Raw genomic sequence first — 20,377 nt, 5'->3', positions numbered from 1 at the left:
AGTTTATTTGCGCAGAAGATGTCAGCGTCAGCCGTAGAACCGGGCTTCTTGGATGATTTTTTGTGTCCGGGGTCCTAGTTTTCGTCAACGGTTTCTGAGCCAGCAGTTGTCCATGTAGAGTGAAGATTTCAGCGTCAGCCGTAGAACGGGTTTTCGAGGATGGTTTTTGGGATAGTAGTGACTCATATTTGATCAAGGGTTTGCCTGTCAGGAGTAGTTTATTTGCGCAGAAGATGTCAGCGTCCGCCGTAGAACTGGGCTTCTTGGATGATTTTTTGGGTCCGGGGTCATAGTTTTCATCAACAGTTTCTGAGCCAGCAGTAGTCGATGTACATTGAAGATTTCAGCGTCAGCCGTAGAACTGCGTTTCGAGGATGAATTTTGGGACACCAGGCACTCAGTTTTCGTAAACGGTTTGTCTGTTAGCAGTAGTCTATTTGCGCAGAAGATGTCAGCGTCAGCCGTAGAACTGGGCTTTTTGGATTATTTTTTAGGTCCGAGGGTTCTAGTTTTCGTCAACGGTTTCTGAGCCAGCAGTAGTCCATGTAGAGTGAAGATTTCAGCGTCAGCCGTAGAACGGGTTTTCGAGGATGACTTTTGGGACAGCAGGGACTCAGTTTTCATCAAGGGTTTGCCTGTCAGGAGTAGTTTATTTGCGCAGAAGATGTCAGCGTCAGCCGTAGAACTGGGCTTCTTGGATGATTTTTTGGGTCCGGGGTCCTAGTTTTCGTCAACGGTTTCTGAGCCAGCAGTAGTACATGTAGAGTGAAGATTTCAGCGTCAGCCGTAGAACGGGTTTTCGAGGATGATTTTTGGGACAGCAGGGACTCAGATTTGATCAAGGGTTTGCCTGTCACGAGTAGTTTATTTGCGCAGAAGATGTCAGCGTCAGCCGTAGAACTGGGCTTCTTTGATGATTTTTTGGGTCCGGGGTCCTAGTTTTCATCAACAGTTTCTGAGCCAGCAGTAGTCGATGTACATTGAAGATTTCAGCGTCAGCCGTAAAACTGCGTTTCGAGGATGAATTTTGGGACACCAGGGACTCAGTTTTCGTCAACGGTTTGTCTGTTAGCAGTAGTCTATTTGCGCAGAAGATGTAAGCGTCAGTCGTAGAACTGGGCTTTTTGGATGATTTTTTAGGTCCGAGGGTCCTAGTTTTCGTCAACGGTTTCTGAGCCAGTAGTAGTCCATGTAGAGTGAAGATTTCAGCGTCAGCCGTAGAACTGGGTTTCTTGGATGAGTTTTGTTTCCGAGGGTCCTAGTTTTCGTCAACGGTTTCTGAGCTAGAAGTAGTCAATGTAGTGTGAAGATTTCAGCGTCAGTCGTAGAACTGGTTTTCGAGGATGATTTTTGGGACAACAGGGAGTCAGTTTTCATCAAGGGTTTGTCTGTCAGGAGTAGTTTATTTGCGCAGAATATGTCAGCGTCAGCCGTAGAACTGGGCTTCTTGGATGATTTTTTGGGTCTGTGGTCCTAGTTTTCGTCAACGGTTTCTGAGCCAGCAGTAGTCGATGTACATTGAAGATTTCAGCGTCAGCCGTAAAACTGCGTTTCGAGGATGAATTTTGGGACACCAGGGACTCAGTTTTCGTCAACGGTTTGTCTGTTAGCAGTAGTCTATTTGCACAGAAGATGTCAGCGTCGGCCGTAGAACTGGGCTTCTTGGATGATTTTTTAGGTCCGAGGGTCCTAGTTTTCTTCAACGGTTTCTGAGCCAGCAGTAGTCCATGTAGAGTGAAGATTTCAGCGTCAGCCGTAGAACGGGTTTTCGAGGATGATTTTTGGGACAGCAGGGACTCAGATTTGATCAAGAGTTTGCCTGTCAGGAGTAGTTTATTTGCGCAGAAGATGTCAGCGTCAGCCGTAGAACTGGGCTTCTTTTATGATTTTTTAGGTCCGAGGGTCCTTGTTTTCGTCAACGGTTTCTGAGCCAGCAGTAGTCTACGTACATTGAAGATTTCAACGTCAGCGGCAGTACTGGGTTTCGAGGATGATATTTGGGATAGTACGGACTCAGTTTTCATCAAGGGTTTGTATGTCAGGAGTAGTGTATTTGCGCAGAAGATGTCAGCGTCAGCCGTAGAATTGGGCTTCTTTGATGATTTTTTGGGTCCGGGGTCCTAGTTTTCATCAACAGTTTCTGAGCCAGCTGTAGTCGATGTACATTGAAGATTTCAGCGTCAGCCGTAGAACTGCGTTTCGAGGATGAATTTTGGGACACCAGGGACTCAGTTTTCATCAACGGTTTGTCTGTTAGTAGTAGTCTATTTGCGCAGAAGATGTCAGCGTCAGCCGTAGAACTGGTCTTTTTGGATGATTTTTTAGGTCCGTGGGTCCTAGTTTTCGTCAACGGTTTCTAAGCCAGCAGTAGTCCATGTAGAGTGAAGATTTCAGCGTCAGCCGTAGAACGGGTTTTCGAGGATGATTTTTGGGACAGCAGGGACTCTGTTTTCATCAAGGGTTTGTCTGTCAGGAGTAGTTTATTTGCGCAGAAGATGTCAGCGTCAGTCGTAAAACCGGGCTTCTTGGATGATTTTTTGGGTCCGGGGTCCTAGTTTTCGTCAACGGTTTCTGAGCCAGCAGTAGTCCATTTAGAGTGAAGATTTCAGCGTCAGCCATAGAACGGGTTTTCGAGGATGATTTTTGGGACAGCAGGGACTCAGATTTGATCAAGGGTTTGCCTGTCAGGAGTAGTTTATTTGCGCAGAAGATGTCAGCGTCGGCCGTAGAACTGGGCTTCTTGGATGATTTTTTAGGTCCGAGGGTACTAGTTTTCTTCAACGGTTTCTGAGCCAGCAGTAGTCCATGTAGAGTGAAGATTTCAGCGTCAGCCGTAGAACGGGTTTTCGAGGATGATTTTTGGGACAGCAGGGACTCAGATTTGATCAAGAGTTTGCCTGTCAGGAGTAGTTTATTTGCGCAGAAGATGTCAGCGTCAGCCGTAGAACTGGGCTTCTTTTATGATTTTTTAGGTCCGAGGGTCCTTGTTTTTTGTCAACGGTTTCTAAGCCAGCAGTAGTCTACGTACATTGAAGATTTCAGCGTCAGCGGCAGTACTGGGTTTCGAGGATGATATTTGGGACAGTACGGACTCAGTTTTCATCAAGGGTTTGTATGTCAGGAGTAGTGTATTTGCGCAGAAGATGTCAGCGTCAGCCGTAGAATTGGGCTTCTTTGATGATTTTTTGGGTCCGGGGTCCTAGTTTTCATCAACAGTTTCTGAGCCAGCTGTAGTCGATGTACATTGAAGATTTCAGCGTCAGCCGTAGAACTGCGTTTCGAGGATGAATTTTGGGACACCAGGGACTCAGTTTTCGTCAACGGTTTGTCTGTTAGTAGTAGTCTATTTGCGCAGAAGATGTCAGCGTCAGCCGTAGAACTGGTCTTTTTGGATGATTTTTTAGGTCCGTGGTTCCTAGTTTTCGTCAACGGTTTCTAAGCCAGCAGTAGTCCATGTAGAGTGAAGATTTCAGCGTCAGCCGTAGAACGGGTTTTCGAGGATGATTTTTGGGACAGCAGGGACTCTGTTTTCATCAAGGGTTTGTCTGTCAGGAGTAGTTTATTTGCGCAGAAGATGTCAGCGTCAGTCGTAAAACCGGGCTTCTTGGATGATTTTTTGGGTCCGGGGTCCTAGTTTTCGTCAACGGTTTCTGAGCCAGCAGTAGTCCATTTAGAGTGAAGATTTCAGCGTCAGCCATAGAACGGGTTTTCGAGGATGATTTTTGGGACAGCAGGGACTCAGATTTGATCAAGGGTTTGCCTGTCAGGAGTAGTTTATTTGCGCAGAAGATGTCAGCGTCGGCCGTAGAACTGGGCTTCTTGGATGATTTTTTAGGTCCGAGGGTCCTAGTTTTCTTCAACGGTTTCTGAGCCAGCAGTAGTCCATGTAGAGTGAAGATTTCAGCGTCAGCCGTAGAACGGGTTTTCGAGGATGATTTTTGGGACAGTAGGGACTCATATTTGATCAAGAGTTTGCCTGTCAGGAGTAGTTTATTTGCGCAGAAGATGTCAGCGTCAGCCGTAGAACTGGGCTTCTTTTATGATTTTTTAGGTCCGAGGGTCCTTGTTTTCGTCAACGGTTTCTGAGCCAGCAGTAGTCTACGTACATTGAAGATTTCAGCGTCAGCGGCAGTACTGGGTTTCGAGGATGATATTTGGGACAGTACGGACTCAGTTTTCATCAAGGGTTTGTATGTCAGGAGTAGTGTATTTGCGCAGAAGATGTCAGCGTCAGCCGTAGAATTGGGCTTCTTTGATGATTTTTTGGGTCCGGGGTCCTAGTTTTCATCAACAGTTTCTGAGCCAGCTGTAGTCGATGTACATTGAAGATTTCAGCGTCAGCCGTAGAACTGCGTTTCGAGGATGAATTTTGGGACACCAGGGACTCAGTTTTCGTCAACGGTTTGTCTGTTAGTAGTAGTCTATTTGCGCAGAAGATGTCAGCGTCAGCCGTAGAACTGGTCTTTTTGGATGATTTTTTAGGTCCGTGGTTCCTAGTTTTCGTCAACGGTTTCTAAGCCAGCAGTAGTCCATGTAGAGTGAAGATTTCAGCGTCAGCCGTAGAACGGGTTTTCGAGGATGATTTTTGGGACAGCAGGGACTCTGTTTTCATCAAGGGTTTGTCTGTCAGGAGTAGTTTATTTGCGCAGAAGATGTCAGCGTCAGTCGTAAAACCGGGCTTCTTGGATGATTTTTTGGGTCCGGGGTCCTAGTTTTCGTCAACGGTTTCTGAGCCAGCAGTAGTCCATTTAGAGTGAAGATTTCAGCGTCAGCCATAGAACGGGTTTTCGAGGATGATTTTTGGGACAGCAGGGACTCAGATTTGATCAAGGGTTTGCCTGTCAGGAGTAGTTTATTTGCGCAGAAGATGTCAGCGTCGGCCGTAGAACTGGGCTTCTTGGATGATTTTTTAGGTCCGAGGGTCCTAGTTTTCTTCAACGGTTTCTGAGCCAGCAGTAGTCCATGTAGAGTGAAGATTTCAGCGTCAGCCGTAGAACGGGTTTTCGAGGATGATTTTTGGGACAGCAGGGACTCAGATTTGATCAAGAGTTTGCCTGTCAGGAGTAGTTTATTTGCGCAGAAGATGTCAGCGTCAGCCGTAGAACTGGGCTTCTTTTATGATTTTTTAGGTCCGAGGGTCCTTGTTTTCGTCAACGGTGTCTGAGCCAGCAGTACTCTACGTACATTGAAGATTTCAGCGTCAGCGGCAGTACTGGGTTTCGAGGATGATATTTGGGACAGTACGGACTCAGTTTTCATCAAGGGTTTGTATGTCAGGAGTAGTGTATTTGCGCAGAAGATGTCAGCGTCAGCCGTAGAATTGGGCTTCTTTGATGATTTTTTGGGTCTGGGGTCCTAGTTTTCATCAACAGTTTCTGAGCCAGCTGTAGTCGATGTACATTGAAGATTTCAGCGTCAGCCGTAGAACTGCGTTTCGAGGATGAATTTTGGGACACCAGGGACTCAGTTTTCGTCAACGGTTTGTCTGTTAGTAGTAGTCTATTTGCGCAGAAGATGTCAGCGTCAGCCGTAGAACTGGTCTTTTTGGATGATTTTTTAGGTCCGTGGTTCCTAGTTTTCGTCAATGGTTTCTAAGCCAGCAGTAGTCCATGTAGAGTGAAGATTTCAGCGTCAGCCGTAGAACGGGTTTTCGAGGATGATTTTTGGGACAGCAGGGACTCTGTTTTCATCAAGGGTTTGTCTGTCAGGAGTAGTTTATTTGCGCAGAAGATGTCAGCGTCAGTTGTAAAACCGGGCTTCTTGGATGATTTTTTGGGTCCGGGGTCCTAGTTTTCGTCAACGGTTTCTGAGCCAGTAGTAGTCCATTTAGAGTGAAGATTTCAGCGTCAGCCTTAGAACGGGTTTTCGAGGATGATTTTTGGGACAGCAGGGACTCAGATTTGATCAAGGGTTTGCCTGTCAGGAGTAGTTTATTTGCGCAGAAGATGTCAGCGTCGGCCGTAGAACTGGGCTTCTTGGATGATTTTTTAGGTCCGAGGGTCCTAGTTTTCTTCAACGGTTTCTGAGCCAGCAGTAGTCCATGTAGAGTGAAGATTTCAGCGTCAGCCGTAGAACGGGTTTTCGAGGATGATTTTTGGGACAGCAGGGACTCAGTTTTCATCAAGGGTTTGTCTGTCAGGAGTAGTTTATTTGCGCAGAAGATGTCAGCGTCAGCCGTAGAACTAGGCTTCTTGGATGATTTTTTGGGTCCGGGGTCCTAGTTTTCGTCAACGGTTTCTGAGCCAGCAGTAGTTCATGTAGAGTGAAGATTTCAGCGTCAGCCGTAGAACGGGTTTTCGAGGATGATTTTTGGGACAGCAGGGACTCAGATTTGATCAAGGGTTTGCCTGTCAGGAGTAGTTTATTTGCGCAGAAGATGTCAGCGTCCGCCGTGGAACTGGGCTTCTAGGATGATTTTTTGGTTCCGGGGTCTTAGTTTTCGTCAACAGTTTCTAAGCCAGCAGTAGTCCATGTAGAGTGAAGATTTCAGCGTCAGACGTAGAACGGGTTTTCGAGGATGGTTTTTGGGACAGCAGGGACTCAGATTTGATCAAGGTTTTGCCTGTCAGGAGTAGTTTATTTGCGCAGAAGATGTCAGCGTCAGCCGTAGAACTGGGCTTCTTTGATGATTTTTTGGGTCCGGGGTCCTAGTTTTCGTCAACAGTTTCTGAGCCAGCAGTAGTCGATGTACATTGAAGATTTCAGCGTCAGCCGTAGAACTGCGTTTCGAGGATGAATTTTGGGACACCAGGGACTTAGTTTTCGTCAACGGTTTGTCTGTTAGCAGTAGTCTATTTACACAGAAGATGTCAGCGTCAGCCGTAGAACTAGGCTTCTTGGATGATTTTTTAGGTCCGAGTGTCCTAGTTTTCATCAACGGTTTCTAAGCCAGCAGTATTCTATGTACATTGAAGATTTCAGCGTCAACGGCAGAACTGGGTTTCGAGGATGATATTTGGGACTGTACGGACTCAGTTTTCTTCAATGGTTTGTCTGTCAGGAGTAGTCTATTTGCACAGAAGATGTTAGCTTCAACCGTAGAACTAGGCTTTTTCGATGAGTTTTTGGGTCTGAGGGTCCTAATTTTCATCAATGGTTTCTGAGCCACCATTAGTCTATGTACAATGAAGATTTTAGCGTCAGCGGTAGAACTGGGTTTCGAGGATGATTTTTTGGACACAGCGGCTCAGTTTTCATCAACGGTTTGTCTGTCAGTTGTAGTTTATTTGCGCAGAAGATGCCATCGTCAGCCGTAGAAATGGGCTTCTTGGATTATTTTTTGGGTCCGAGGGTCCTAGTTTTCGTCAACGGATTCTAAGCCAGCAGTACTCTATGTAGATTGAAGATTTCAGTGTCAGCGGTAGAACTGGGTTTCGATGATGATTTTGGGACACAGGGGCTCAGGTTTCATCAACGGTTTGTCTGTCAGGAGTAGTTAATTTCCGCAGAAGATGTCCGCATCAGCCGTACAACTAGGCTTCTTGGATGATTTTTGGTGTCCGTGGGTCCTAGGTTTCGTCAACGGTTTCTGAGCCAGCAGTAGTCCATGTAGAGTGAAGATTTCAGCGTCAGCCGTAGAACGGGTTTTCGAGGATGATTTTTGGGACAGCAGGGACTCAGTTTTCATCAAGGGTTTGTATGTCAGGAGTAGTGTATTTGCGCAGAAGATGTCAGCGTCAGCCGTAGAACTGGGCTTCTTTGATGATTTTTTGGGTACGGGGGTCCTAGTTTTCGTCAACGGTTTCTGAGCCAGCAGTAGTCTATGTACATAGAAGATTTCAGCGTCAGCGGTAGAACTGGGTTTCGAGGATGCTTTTTGGGACACAGGGGCTCAGTTTTCATCAACGGTTTGTCTGTCAGGAGTAGTTTATTTCCGCAGAAGATGTCAGCATCAGCCGTACAACTAGGCTTCTTGGATGATTTTTTGGGTCCGAGGGTCCTAGTTTTCGTCGACGGTTTCTGACCAAGCAGTAGTCCATGTAGAGTGAAGATTTCAGCGTCAGCCGTAGAACTGGGTTTCGTGGATGAATTTTGGGACACCAGGGACTCAGTTTTCGTCAACAGTTTGCCTCTTAGCTGTAGTCTATTTGCGTAGAAGATGTCAGCGTCAGCCGTAGAACTGGGCTTCTTGGATGATTTTTTGGGTCCGGGGTCCTAGTTTTCGTCAACAGTTTCTGAGCCAGCAGTAGTCGATGTACATTGAAGATTTCAGCGTCAGCCGTAGAACTGCGTTTCGAGGATGAATTTTGGGACACCAGGGACTCAGTTTTCGTCAACGGTTTGCCTGTTAGCTGTAGTCTATTTGCGCAGAAGATGTCAGCGTCAGCCGTAGAACTGGCCTTCTTGGATGATTTTTTGGGTCAGAGGGTCCTAGTTTTCGTCAACGGTTTCTGAGCCAGCTGTAGTCCAAGTAGAGGGAAGATTTCAGAGTCAGCCGGAGAACGGGTTTTCGAGGATGATTTTTGGGACAGCAGGGACTCAGTTTTCATCAAGGGTTTGTCTGTCAGGAGTAGTTTATTTGCACAGAAGATGTCAGCGTCAGCCGTAGAACTCGGCTTCTTGGATGATTTTTTGGGTCTGAGGGTCCTAGTTTTCAACAACGGTTTCTAAGCCAGCAGTATTCTATGTACATTGAAGATTTCAGCGTCAACGACAGAACTGGGTTTCGAGGATGATATTTGCGACAGTACGGACTTAGTTTTCTTCAATGGTTTGTCTATCAGGAGTAGTCTATTTGCACAGAAGTTGTTAGCTTCAACCGTAGAACTAGGCTTTTTCGATGAGTTTTTGGGTCTGAGGGTCCTAATTTTCGTCAATGGTTTCTAAGCCACCATTAGTCTATGTACAATGAAGATTTTAGCGTCAGCGGTAGAACTGGGTTTCGAGGATGATTTTTTGGACACAGCGGCTCAGTTTTCATCAACGGTTTGTCTGTCAGTTGTAGTTTATTTGCGCAGAAGATGCCATCGTCAGCCGTAGAAATGGGCTTCTTGGATTATTTTTTGGGTCCGAGGGTCCTAGTTTTCGTCAACGGATTCTGATCCAGCAGTAGTCCATGTAGAGTGAAGATTTCAGCGTCAGCCGTAGAACGGGTTTTCGAGGATGATATTTGGGACAGCAGGGACTCAGTTTTCATCAAGGGTTTGTCTGTCAGGAGTAGTGTATTTGCGCAGAAGATGTCAGCTTCAGCCGTAGAACTGGGCTTCTTTGATGATTTTTTGGGTACGGGTTTCCTAGTTTTCGTCAACGGTTTCTGAGCCAGCAGTAGTCTATGTACATATAAGATTTCAGCGTCAGCGGTAGAACTGGGTTTCGAGGATGATTTTTGGGACACAGGGGCTCAGTTTTCATCAACGTTTTGTCTGTCAGGAGTAGTTTATTTCCGCAGAAGATGTCAGCATCAACCGTACAACTAGGCTTCTTGGATGATTTTTTGGGTCCGAGGGTGCTAGTTTTCGTCGACGGTTTCTGAGCAAGCAGTAGTCCATGTAGAGTGAAGATTTCAGCGTCAGCCGTAGAACTGGGTTTCGTGGATGAATTTTGGGACACTAGGGACTTAGTTGTCGTCAACGGTTTGTCTGTTAGCTGTAGTCTATTTGCGCAGAAGATGTCAGCGTCAGCCGTAGAACTGGGCTTCTTGGATGATTTTTTGGGTCAGAGGGTCCTAGTTTTCGTCAACGGTTTCTGAGCCAGCAGTAGTCCAAGTAGAGGGAAGATTTCAGCGTCAGCCGTAGAATTGGTTTTCGAGGATGATTTTTGGTACCGCAGGGACTCAGTTTTCATCAAGGTTTTGTCTGTCATGAGTAGTTTGTTTGCGCAGAAGATGTCAGCGTCAGCCGTAGAACTGGGCTTCTTGGATGATTTTTTGGGTCCGAGGGTCCTAGTTTTCAACAACGGTTTCTAAGCCAGCAGTAGTCTATGTAGATTGAAGATTTCAGAGTCAGCCGTAAAACCGGTTTTCGAGGATGATATTTGGGACAGTACGGACTCAGTTTTCATCAAGGGTTTGTCTGTCAGGAGTAGTTTAGTTGCGCAGAAGATGTCAGCGTCAGCCGTAGAACTGGGCTTCTTGGATGATTTTTTGGGTCCGGGGTCCTAGTTTTCGTCAATAGTTTCTGAACCATCAGCGTCAGCTGTAGAACTGCGTTTCGAGGATGAATTTTGGGACACCAGGGACTCAGTTTTCGTCAACGTTTTGTCTGTTAGCAGTAGTCTATTTGCGCAGAAGATGTCAGCGTCAGCCGTAGAACTGGGCTTTTTTGATGATTTTTTAGGTCCGAGGGTCCTAGTTTTCGTCAACGGTTTCTGAGCCAGCAGTAGTCTACGTACATTGAAGATTTCAACGTCAGCGGCAGAACTGGGTTTTGAGGATGATATGTGGGACAGTACGGACTCAGTTTTCTTCAATGGTTTGTCTGTCAGGAGTAGTCTATTTGCGCAGAAGATGTCAGCGTCAGCCGTAGAACTTGGCTTCTTTCATGATTTTTTAGGTCCGAGGGTCCTAGTTTTCATCAACGGTTTCTGAGCCAGCAGTAGTCTACGTACATTGAAGATTTCAGCGTCAGCGACAGAACTGGGTTTCGAGGATGATATTTGGGACAGTACGGACTCAGTTTTCTTCAATGGTTTGTCTGTCAGGAGTAGTCTATTTGCACAGAAGATGTGAGCGTCAACCGTAGAACTAGGCTTTTTCGATGAGTTTTTGTGTCTGAGGGTCCTAATTTTCCTCAACAGTTTCTAAGCCAGCAGTAGTCCATGTAGAGTGAAGATTTCAGCGTCAGCCGTAGAACTAGTTTTCAAGGATGATTTTTGGTACAACAGGGACTCACTTTTCATCAAGGGTTTGTTTGTCAGGAGTAGTTTATTTGCGCAGAAGATGTCAGCTTCAGCCGTAGAACTGGGCTTCTTGGATTATTTTTTGGGTCCGGGGGTCCTAGTTTTCGTCAACGGTTTCTCAGCCATCAGTAGTCTATGTACATTGAAGATTTCAGCGTCAGCGGTAGAACTAGGTTTCGAGGATGATTTTTGGGACATAGGGGCTCAGTTTTCATCAACGGTGTGTCTGTCAGGATTAGTTTATTTCCGCAGAAGATGTCAGCGTCAGCCGTACAACTAGGCTTTTTCGATGAGTTTTTGGGTCTGAGGGTCCTAGTTTTCGTCAACGGTTTCTGAGCCACTATTTGTCTATGTACAATGACGATTTCAGCGTCAGCGGTAGAACTGGGTTTCGAGGATGATTTTTTGGACGCAGGGGCTCAGTTTTCATCAACGGTTTGTCTGTCAGGAGTAGTTTATTTACGCTGAAGATGTCAGCGTCAGCCGTAGAACTGGGTTTCTTGGATTAATTTTTGGGTCCGAGTGTCCTAGTTTTCGTTAACGGTTTCTCAGCCAGCAATATTCCATGTAGAGTGAAGATTTCAGCGTCAGCCGTAGAACTAGTTTTCAAGGATGATTTTTGGTAAAGCAGGGACTCACTTTTCATCAAGGGTTTGTCTGTCAGGAGTAGTTTACTTACGCAGAAGATGTCAGCGTCAGCCTTAGAACTGGGCTTCTTGGATTATTTTTTGGGTCCGAGGGTCCTAGTTTTCCTCAACAGTTTCTAAGCCAGCAGTAGTCCATGTAGAGTGAAGATTTCAGCGTCAGCCGTAGAACTAGTTTTCAAGGATGATTTTTGGTACAACAGGGACTCACTTTTCATCAAGGGTTTGTTTGTCAGGAGTAGTTTATTTGCGCAGAAGATGTCAGCTTCAGCCGTAGAACTGGGCTTCTTGGATTATTTTTTGGGTCCGGGGGTCCTAGTTTTCGTCAACGGTTTCTCAGCCATCAGTAGTCTATGTACATTGAAGATTTCAGCGTCAGCGGTAGAACTAGGTTTCGAGGATGATTTTTGGGACATAGGGGCTCAGTTTTCATCAACGGTGTGTCTGTCAGGATTAGTTTATTTCCGCAGAAGATGTCAGCGTCAGCCGTACAACTAGGCTTTTTCGATGAGTTTTTGGGTCTGAGGGTCCTAGTTTTCGTCAACGGTTTCTGAGCCACTATTTGTCTATGTACAATGACGATTTCAGCGTCAGCGGTAGAACTGGGTTTCGAGGATGATTTTTTGGACGCAGGGGCTCAGTTTTCATCAACGGTTTGTCTGTCAGGAGTAGTTTATTTGCGCAGAAGATGTCATCGTTAGCCGTAGAACTGGGTTTCTTGGATTAATTTTTGGGTCCGAGTGTCCTAGTTTTCGTCAACGGTTTCTCAGCCAGCAATATTCCATGTAGAGTGAAGATTTCAGCGTCAGCCGTAGAACTAGTTTTCAAGGATGATTTTTGGTAAAGCAGGGACTCACTTTTCATCAAGGGTTTGTCTGTCAGGAGTAGTTTACTTACGCAGAAGATGTCAGCGTCAGCCGTAGAACTGGGCTTCTTGGATTATTTTTTGGGTCCGATGGTCCTAGTTTTCCTCAACAGTTTCTAAGCCAGCAGTAGTCCATGTAGAGTGAAGATTTCAGCGTCAGCCGTAGAACTAGTTTTCAAGGATGATTTTTGGTACAACAGGGACTCACTTTTCATCAAGGGTTTGTTTGTCAGGAGTAGTTTATTTGCGCAGAAGATGTCAGCGTCAGCCGTAGAACTGGGCTTCTTGGATTATTTTTTGGGTCCGGGGGTCCTAGTTTTCGTCAACGGTTTCTCAGCCATCAGTAGTCTATGTACATTGAAGATTTCAGCGTCAGCGGTAGAACTAGGTTTCGAGGATGATTTTTGGGACATAGGGGCTCAGTTTTCATCAACGGTGTGTCTGTCAGGATTAGTTTATTTCCGCAGAAGATGTCAGCGTCAGCCGTACAACTAGGCTTTTTCGATGAGTTTTTGGGTCTGAGGGTCCTAGTTTTCGTCAACGGTTTCTGAGCCACTATTTGTCTATGTACAATGACGATTTCAGCGTAAGCGGTAGAACTGGGTTTCGAGGATGATTTTTTGGACGCAGGGGCTCAGTTTTCATCATCGGTTTGTCTGTCAGGAGTAGTTTATTTGCGCAGAAGATGTCATCGTTAGCCGTAGAACTGGGTTTCTTGGATTAATTTTTGGGTCCGAGTGTCCTAGTTTTCGTCAACGGTTTCTCAGCCAGCAATATTCCATGTAGAGTGAAGATTTCAGCGTCAGCCGTAGAACTAGTTTTCAAGGATGATTTTTGGTAAAGCACGGACTCACTTTTCATCAAGGGTTTGTCTGTCAGGAGTAGTTTACTTACGCAGAAGATGTCAGCGTCAGCCGTAGAACTGGGCTTCTTGGATTATTTTTTGGGTCCGAGTGTCCTAGTTTTCCTCAACAGTTTCTAAGCCAGCAGTAGTCCATGTAGAGTGAAGATTTCAGCGTCAGCCGTAGAACTAGTTTTCAAGGATGATTTTTGGTACAACAGGGACTCACTTTTCATCAAGGGTTTGTTTGTCAGGAGTAGTTTATTTGCGCAGAAGATGTCAGCGTCAGCCGTAGAACTGGGCTTCTTGGATTATTTTTTGGGTCCGCGTGTCCTAGTTTTCCTCAACAGTTTCTAAGCCAGCAGTAGTCCATGTAGAGTGAAGATTTCAGCGTCAGCCGTAGAACTAGTTTTCAAGGATGATTTTTGGTACAGCAGGGACTCCCTTTTCATCAAGGGTTTGTCTGTCAGGAGTAGTTTACTTACGCAGAAGATGTCAGCGTCAGCCGTAGAACTGGGCTTCTTGGATTATTTTTTGGGTCCGAGGGTCCTAGTTTTCCTCAACAGTTTCTAAGCCAGCAGTAGTCCATGTAGAGTGAAGATTTCAGCGTCAGCCGTAGAACTAGTTTTCAAGGATGATTTTTGGTACAACAGGGACTCACTTTTCATCAAGGGTTTGTTTGTCAGGAGTAGTTTATTTGCGCAGAAGATGTCAGCTTCAGCCGTAGAACTGGGTTTCTTGGATTAATTTTTGGGTCCGAGTGTCCTAGTTTTCGTCAACGGTTTCTCAGCCAGCAATATTCCATGTAGAGTGAAGATTTCAGCGTCAGCCGTAGAACTAGTTTTCAAGGATGATTTTTGGTAAAGCAGGGACTCACTTTTCATCAAGGGTTTGTCTGTCAGGAGTAGTTTACTTACGCAGAAGATGTCAGCGTCAGCCGTAGAACTGGGCTTCTTGGATTATTTTTTGGGTCCGAGGGTCCTAGTTTTCCTCAACAGTTTCTAAGCCAGCAGTAGTCCATGTAGAGTGAAGATTTCAGCGTCAGCCGTAGAACTAGTTTTCAAGGATGATTTTTGGTACAACAGGGACTCACTTTTCATCAAGGGTTTGTTTGTCAGGAGTAGTTTATTTGCGCAGAAGATGTCAGCTTCAGCCGTAGAACTGGGCTTCTTGGATTATTTTTTGGGTCCGGGGGTCCTAGTTTTCGTCAACGGTTTCTCAGCCATCAGTAGTCTATGTACATTGAAGATTTCAGCGTCAGCGGTAGAACTAGGTTTCGAGGATGATTTTTGGGACATAGGGGCTCAGTTTTCATCAACGGTGTGTCTGTCAGGATTAGTTTATTTCCGCAGAAGATGTCAGCGTCAGCCGTACAACTAGGCTTTTTCGATGAGTTTTTGGGTCTGAGGGTCCTAGTTTTCGTCAACGGTTTCTGAGCCACTATTTGTCTATGTACAATGACGATTTCAGCGTCAGCGGTAGAACTGGGTTTCGAGGATGATTTTTTGGACACAGGGGCTCAGTTTTCATCAACGGTTTGTCTGTCAGGAGTAGTTTATTTGCGCAGAAGATGTCATCGTTAGCCGTAGAACTGGGTTTCTTGGATTATTTTTTGGGTCTGAGGGTCCTAGTTTTCGTCAACGCTTTCTCAGCCAGCAGTATTCCATGTAGAGTGAAGATTTCAGCGTCAGCCGTAGAACTAGTTTTCAAGGATGATTTTTGGTACAGCAGGGACTCACTTTTCATCAAGGGTTTGTCTGTCAGGAGTAGTGTACTTACGCAGAAAATGTCAGCGTCAGCCGTAGAACTGGGCTTCTTGGATTATTTTTTGGGTCTGAGGGTCCTAGTTTTCGTCAACGGTTTCTAAGCCAGCAGTAGTCCATGTAGAGTGAAGATTTCAGCGTCAGCCGTAGAACTAGTTTTCAAGGATGATTTTTGGTACAACAGGGACTCACTTTTCATCAAGGGTTTGTTTGTCAGGAGTAGTTTATTTGCGCAGAAGATGTCAGCGTCAGCCGTAGAACTGGGCTTCTTGGATTATTTTTTGGGTCCGGGGGTCCTAGTTTTCGTCAACGGTTTCTCAGCCAGCAGTAGTCTATGTACATTGAAGATTTCAGCGTCAGCGGTAGAACTAGGTTTCGAGGTTGATTTTTGGGACATAGGGGCTCAGTTTTCATCAACGGTTTGTCTGTCAGGATTAGTTTATTTCCGCAGAAGATGTCAGCGTCAGCCGTACAACTAGGCTTTTTCGATGAGTTTTTGGGTCTGAGGGTCCTAGTTTTCGTCAACGGTTTCTGAGCCACTATTTGTCTATGTACAATGATGATTTCAGCGTCAGCGGTAGAACTGGGTTTCGAGGATGATTTTTTGGACACAGGGGCTCAGTTTTCATCAACGGTTTGTCTGTCAGGAGTAGTTTATTTACGTTGAAGATGTCAGCGTCAGCCGTAGAACTGGGCTTCTTGGATTATTTTTTGGGTCCGGGGGTCCTAGTTTTCATCAACGGTTTCTGATCCAGCAGTAGTCTATGTACATTGAAGATTTCAGCGTCAGTGGTAAAACTGGGTTTCGAGGATGATTTTTGGGACACAGGGGCTCAGTTTTCGTCAACGGTTTGTCTGTTAGCAGTAGTGTAACACCCTGTAATTTAGTACATTCATAAAAGAACTTTGAGCCTTAACTTTTAAAAAAATGGGTATTTTTTTTTTCATCCACCGAACTTATCCGAGAGTTGCCAAAATTTCCACTAAAATTTCGGCAGAGTTTCCTTTATACCTGGAGGTCCCAAGTTATCGACAATCATCCTGTATAGTTATACTCATTTCTCAATCATATCATAATCATGTAGAACCTTAACAACACATCATTCATGGTACATGCCTCACATTTCGCATGCTCATTTCTTTCCCATTAACACACATAATTCATAACAATTGCAAGTAAACAAACTAAGATTACAAATACAGAATAATACATTTTTATGTCCGACACTTAATGTAAAAGGAGTACTATTACATAATAAGTCATTTAGTTCCTTAAAGACAAAATATATTAATGTTCATCTTCTTATTCAATCATACAAAAGGAGACTAGAGGACCTAAAACGCTACTCCTGGCGTGAATCTGAAGGACCTGCAATTTCATAATGTATATAATAAATATAGCATAAAAGGAAAATCACACAATACATGCACAAGTAATTAAACATATATTCAACGATATGCAATCATAGTTCCTTGAAATTCTCATTTATCCTTCCATTATTACGTCTCTATTCATCCTTCCTAGAATCATTCAACATTTTCATTTTGTGTCTTGTTTCACCTCACGAGCGCATTTAATCCATTATAATATCTACCATGTGATTTCTCTCCCTCTTACTCTATCTCTTTATATCAATTTCAATCCCAACATCTATTATACCCATTATGGATTTTCCATATAAGTTGTCAAACTCGTCATGATTTCGGTCCAATTTTAGTTTATAAATATATTCAACTTACAAATTTCTTGTGCCCATTTCGACACATTCCAATGTTTCTTTAGATTTTCAGTAAAATCTCTCATTATCATGGAACCTGCCATCATTTTCACAATATTCACATCCGATCCATCTTCAAATAATATGAATACCATACATACATCATTCTCTTTAATTCATCAACCTAATCTCATTTGACCACTATAATTAAGGCCAAATTTCATTATCTATCACTATTATTGGCATTTTATTACACTAGTATAATTATCACCAAATTCTTATCGTGCCAGCAACAACACGAAACCTTACTACAACATATTTACATTATTAGTCATAATTTCTTTGACATCCTCCATGTGCGCAGGACATGATTCTCAAACTATATCAATTACAATTCATTAATTAATTCAAAATACAACATATATATATAGCATTGCATTCCTTAAGTGTATAACACCTACCATGGTTAATGAACTTCTATTCTCACGTCCCAAGCGATACGATATTTGCCTCCATCCTTCACAAGAATTAGATCTTCATCAGTTTCTCTCTTTTTTTTTTCTTCAATAATCCATAACATAAACATAAATTACCATTTTTGTTTAACAATTAGGTATCGTCCAACATTCCATTTATAATCTGACAAGTCAGTCATCCTGACAATATTAACACCACACAAGTAAGTTTAACTCAAGTTGTATATTCCGGTCATTAGAAAACAAAACTAATGCCACTAGCCCATCACCGGGTAACTAGTTCCTCCGCCCATCTTATTCCATAATTTCCAATCAATATCCGCCTCTTCAAGGCCGAATGAATAATCCTATCAAGATGTCAATCCCCATTTCATTAATATTTTTAATTATTCCCTATCGGAAATATCATTATAATACCTCTCCCCTAAAACTTGGAAGGGAATGTTGACACTAATAAATTTTCATTAGTGTTATTAGTCTCCCATATCAGGATCGGCTAATCAAGTTCATTGTAAACATCAAAATTAATACCACTGATTGATGTTGTCGACTATTTCTAACATGAAATAGCCAATTAGATTTTTCTTTCCATAATATCTAGGAATATTTCCGGAAATATTGATGTCAAGATTCTTGACACCATTAGCTTTCACTTCAGGAATAGCTAGTCAGGTTTCATGTGATTGCCGATATCGACAACACCGGTCGATATCATTAACTATTCTCACCCAAATAGTTAATCAAATTTAGTATCCCTCATTTTCAGGGATGATTATGCAGATGGATGATTATGCTGATGTTAGTAAACCTTACTAACATCATTAGCCTCCGCATTCGGGACCGGCTAATCAAGTTTCGTGTGATTGCCGATATTGACAGCACCGGTCAATATCATTAACTATTCTCACCCAAATACTTAATCAAGTTCAGTATCCCTTGTTTTCAGGGATGATTATGCCGATGTTAGTAAACCTTACTAACATCACTAGCCTCCGCATTCAGGACCGGCTAATCAAGTTTCGTGTGATTGCCGATATTGACAGCACCGGTCAATATCATTAACTATTCTCACCTGAATAGTTAATCAAGTTCAATATCCCTCGTTTTCAGGGATGATTATGCCGATGTTAGCAAACCTTACTAACATCATTAGGCTCTGCATTCGGGACCGGCTAATCAAGTTCGAGGAATGATCATCAACGAAGTCTATTAGTGTAATCCATATTCTTAACCCAGTCAAGTACTCAAATCCATTTTTAATTTCTCGTTTATTTCACTTTATCCTCTCTCTTTGTGGTTTCACCCATAGACGCAAAGACCAAGAATTTAATAAGTTAGTAAATTAACGCTACGTAAAAAGTGTAGGTATAGAACACCTACCAGCTGTAGAAGCTCAACTCGCTCTTCCTTGTTGTTGTTGTGCCCCTCTTGCAGTCCCTCCTTAAGCTCCTACTATACGAGCTCCTGAGAAGTCGAGTGAATGCTTCTCCTACATTTTTAATATAACATCCTGAATCATTATTGAATCTTCCCGATTTATTCATAATATTCATAAATTCACAAAATCGAATACTTCCGTAAACAATTTCCATGAATGTATTTTATTTTCTTACTTGTCATTTAAATTCATTTACATTAGAATTTATTTACACTAACATTAAACGCCCATTTAATTCAATTTTTCATCGATGATCTTCAATGTCCAAAGGGCATGACTTTTCGTCACCGATTTTCTTTTGTTCCAAGACATTTAATCTATCACCAAACAATGTAATTTAACTTAAATTTCATCAATGACTACACATGCCAAATTTTTCCAAAAGCACACTCAAAATGATTCCTTATATCATAATTCAACTTACAACATGATTTCCCATTCTAACACAACCAAAGTATTAGTCAATCACTATTCTTTATAGAATTTAACTATATCATCACTTATCAACACATCAAACATGACTAAAACATAACACAAACACAACCATCATCATTAAACCCATTGCCATTATCCTTAGTCCCAAAACATACTTTTTATGCTAAACCTCATATTCTCATTCAATATTTCTCAAACCAAACTTAAAACATCATTCTGTAAATTTAGAATTCAATAAATCCAAACGGTTGAATTATACATCATCATCATTAGAATAACATATCCAAAATTAACATACATCCAATGGTTAAACCTCCCGATATCAGAACAATACTGGACTGACCTGAAATTTGGAGACCTGCTGTTCGGGAAGTATAATTTCTGGTAGGAGTGTTATTTTCCGATCCAAACCGTTCAGAATTTATATAACATCTGGATGAATAACATATCCAAAATCCAGACCAATCCAACGGTGAAACGATGATATAACGGCCGACGAACAAAGCTGTCTTGAAGGGTGATTTTCGAGAAATGTTCCTCCGGTGACAGCCCTCAAACGAAATCTGATATTTGCAATCCCTCCGGTCAGAATGTAGGTGACATTGAGTATAATAACATATCCAAAATTCAATCGAATCCAACGGTGCAAAGTCAAAATATGGCTGCCGAAGTTCCTGCCCTGTTGCAATCCCAAAACCCATAGTTTCAAATCAATTTATTCCTTCTATTTTTCAGCAAATCAAGCCATTATCATGCAATTAATCTTGAAATTCACATGAACAATTACTCCCCCAAAATATTTACATGAACCCTAGAATTTTAAACTTGGAGGTTTTCTTCTCCTCATGCAAGAACAAGAGAGAAAAACGAAATTACTAAAGGGTATGTTGCTTACCTTTGCTACTTTAACTTATTTCAATGAATTCTTGCAAAACTTTACAAAAATCATGTCCTCCTCTTCCAATTTCGAGCTTCTTCTCTTTGTTTCTCTCAAGCTCTATAACTCTCTAAGTTGTCATTTAATTTGTTTTCTTGGATATAATCCTCCTAAGCACACTCCCTTTTGATTTAGCTTGAAAAAATGAAGAGAAAATGAAGAAAATGGGACAAAACAAATGGTCTCCCTCCTATTTTTCCATTTGCAGAGGACGTGCTCTGTTTTTAAAGAGAGGAGAGGAGAGTATTTGTTTTGATAAAATTACAAAAATGCCCTTATTAATGCCCCTTGTGTCATCTTCTTCAATTTACCCGATTTTCAGTGCTCTCGTAAATCCTTCCCAAACTCCGATTGACACGAAATTTGAACCTAATATAAAATAATATGTTTGGAGATTTCTTATAAAATTTCAGCCCGATCCAAC

General features: G+C 43.0%; 1 protein-coding gene across 6 annotated transcripts; it reads right to left on the bottom strand.

Annotated features, from left to right (window-relative positions):
• Nucleotides 1-16,052: 16,052 nt before the first annotated feature.
• LOC112323313 (uncharacterized) lies at nt 16,053-20,139 on the bottom strand. 6 transcript variants are annotated; one of them, XR_008058314.1, is made up of 5 exons: nt 19,912-20,126; nt 19,360-19,695; nt 18,524-18,632; nt 17,129-17,184; nt 16,053-16,318 (listed from the first exon to the last, which is right to left on the bottom strand). XR_008058314.1 is itself a non-coding variant. In XM_052449927.1 (5 exons), the coding sequence occupies exons 1-4, from the start codon at nt 19,715-19,717 to the stop codon at nt 17,151-17,153; spliced, it is 585 nt and encodes a 194-aa protein (XP_052305887.1). In that variant the 5' UTR covers nt 19,718-20,136; the 3' UTR covers nt 16,053-16,318; nt 17,129-17,150. The 6 variants fall into 6 exon arrangements, 4 of the variants coding, with proteins under 4 accessions (XP_052305887.1, XP_052305888.1, XP_052305889.1 ...); XM_052449927.1 differs by adding an exon at nt 17,261-17,323 and having other exon boundaries at nt 18,524-18,653; nt 19,360-20,136; XM_052449928.1 differs by adding an exon at nt 17,261-17,323 and having other exon boundaries at nt 19,360-19,953.
• Between the last annotated feature and the right edge of the window lie 238 nt (nt 20,140-20,377).

The sequence above is a fragment of the Populus trichocarpa genome, unplaced genomic scaffold (genome assembly GCF_000002775.5).
Source record: "Populus trichocarpa isolate Nisqually-1 unplaced genomic scaffold, P.trichocarpa_v4.1 scaffold_2281, whole genome shotgun sequence".
Classification (NCBI taxonomy): Eukaryota; Viridiplantae; Streptophyta; class Magnoliopsida; order Malpighiales; family Salicaceae; genus Populus; species Populus trichocarpa.
Note: the sequence above shows the minus strand (reverse complement) of the source record. Positions and strands in the feature narration are given on the sequence as shown.

Excerpts from the sequence above, each read along its gene's own strand:
- LOC112323313 (XM_052449927.1), bottom strand. The coding sequence starts at position 19,717 with ATGGGTTTTGGGATTGCAACAGGGCAGGAACTTCGGCAGCCATATTTT. Across the intron at positions 17,324-18,523 it reads GAGTTGAGCTTCTACAGCTG|GATGACTGACTTGTCAGATT; the intron begins GTAGGTGTTCTA and ends TAATATTGTCAG. Across the intron at positions 17,185-17,260 it reads CTAATTGTTAAACAAAAATG|GATGGAGGCAAATATCGTAT; the intron begins GTAATTTATGTT and ends ATTCTTGTGAAG.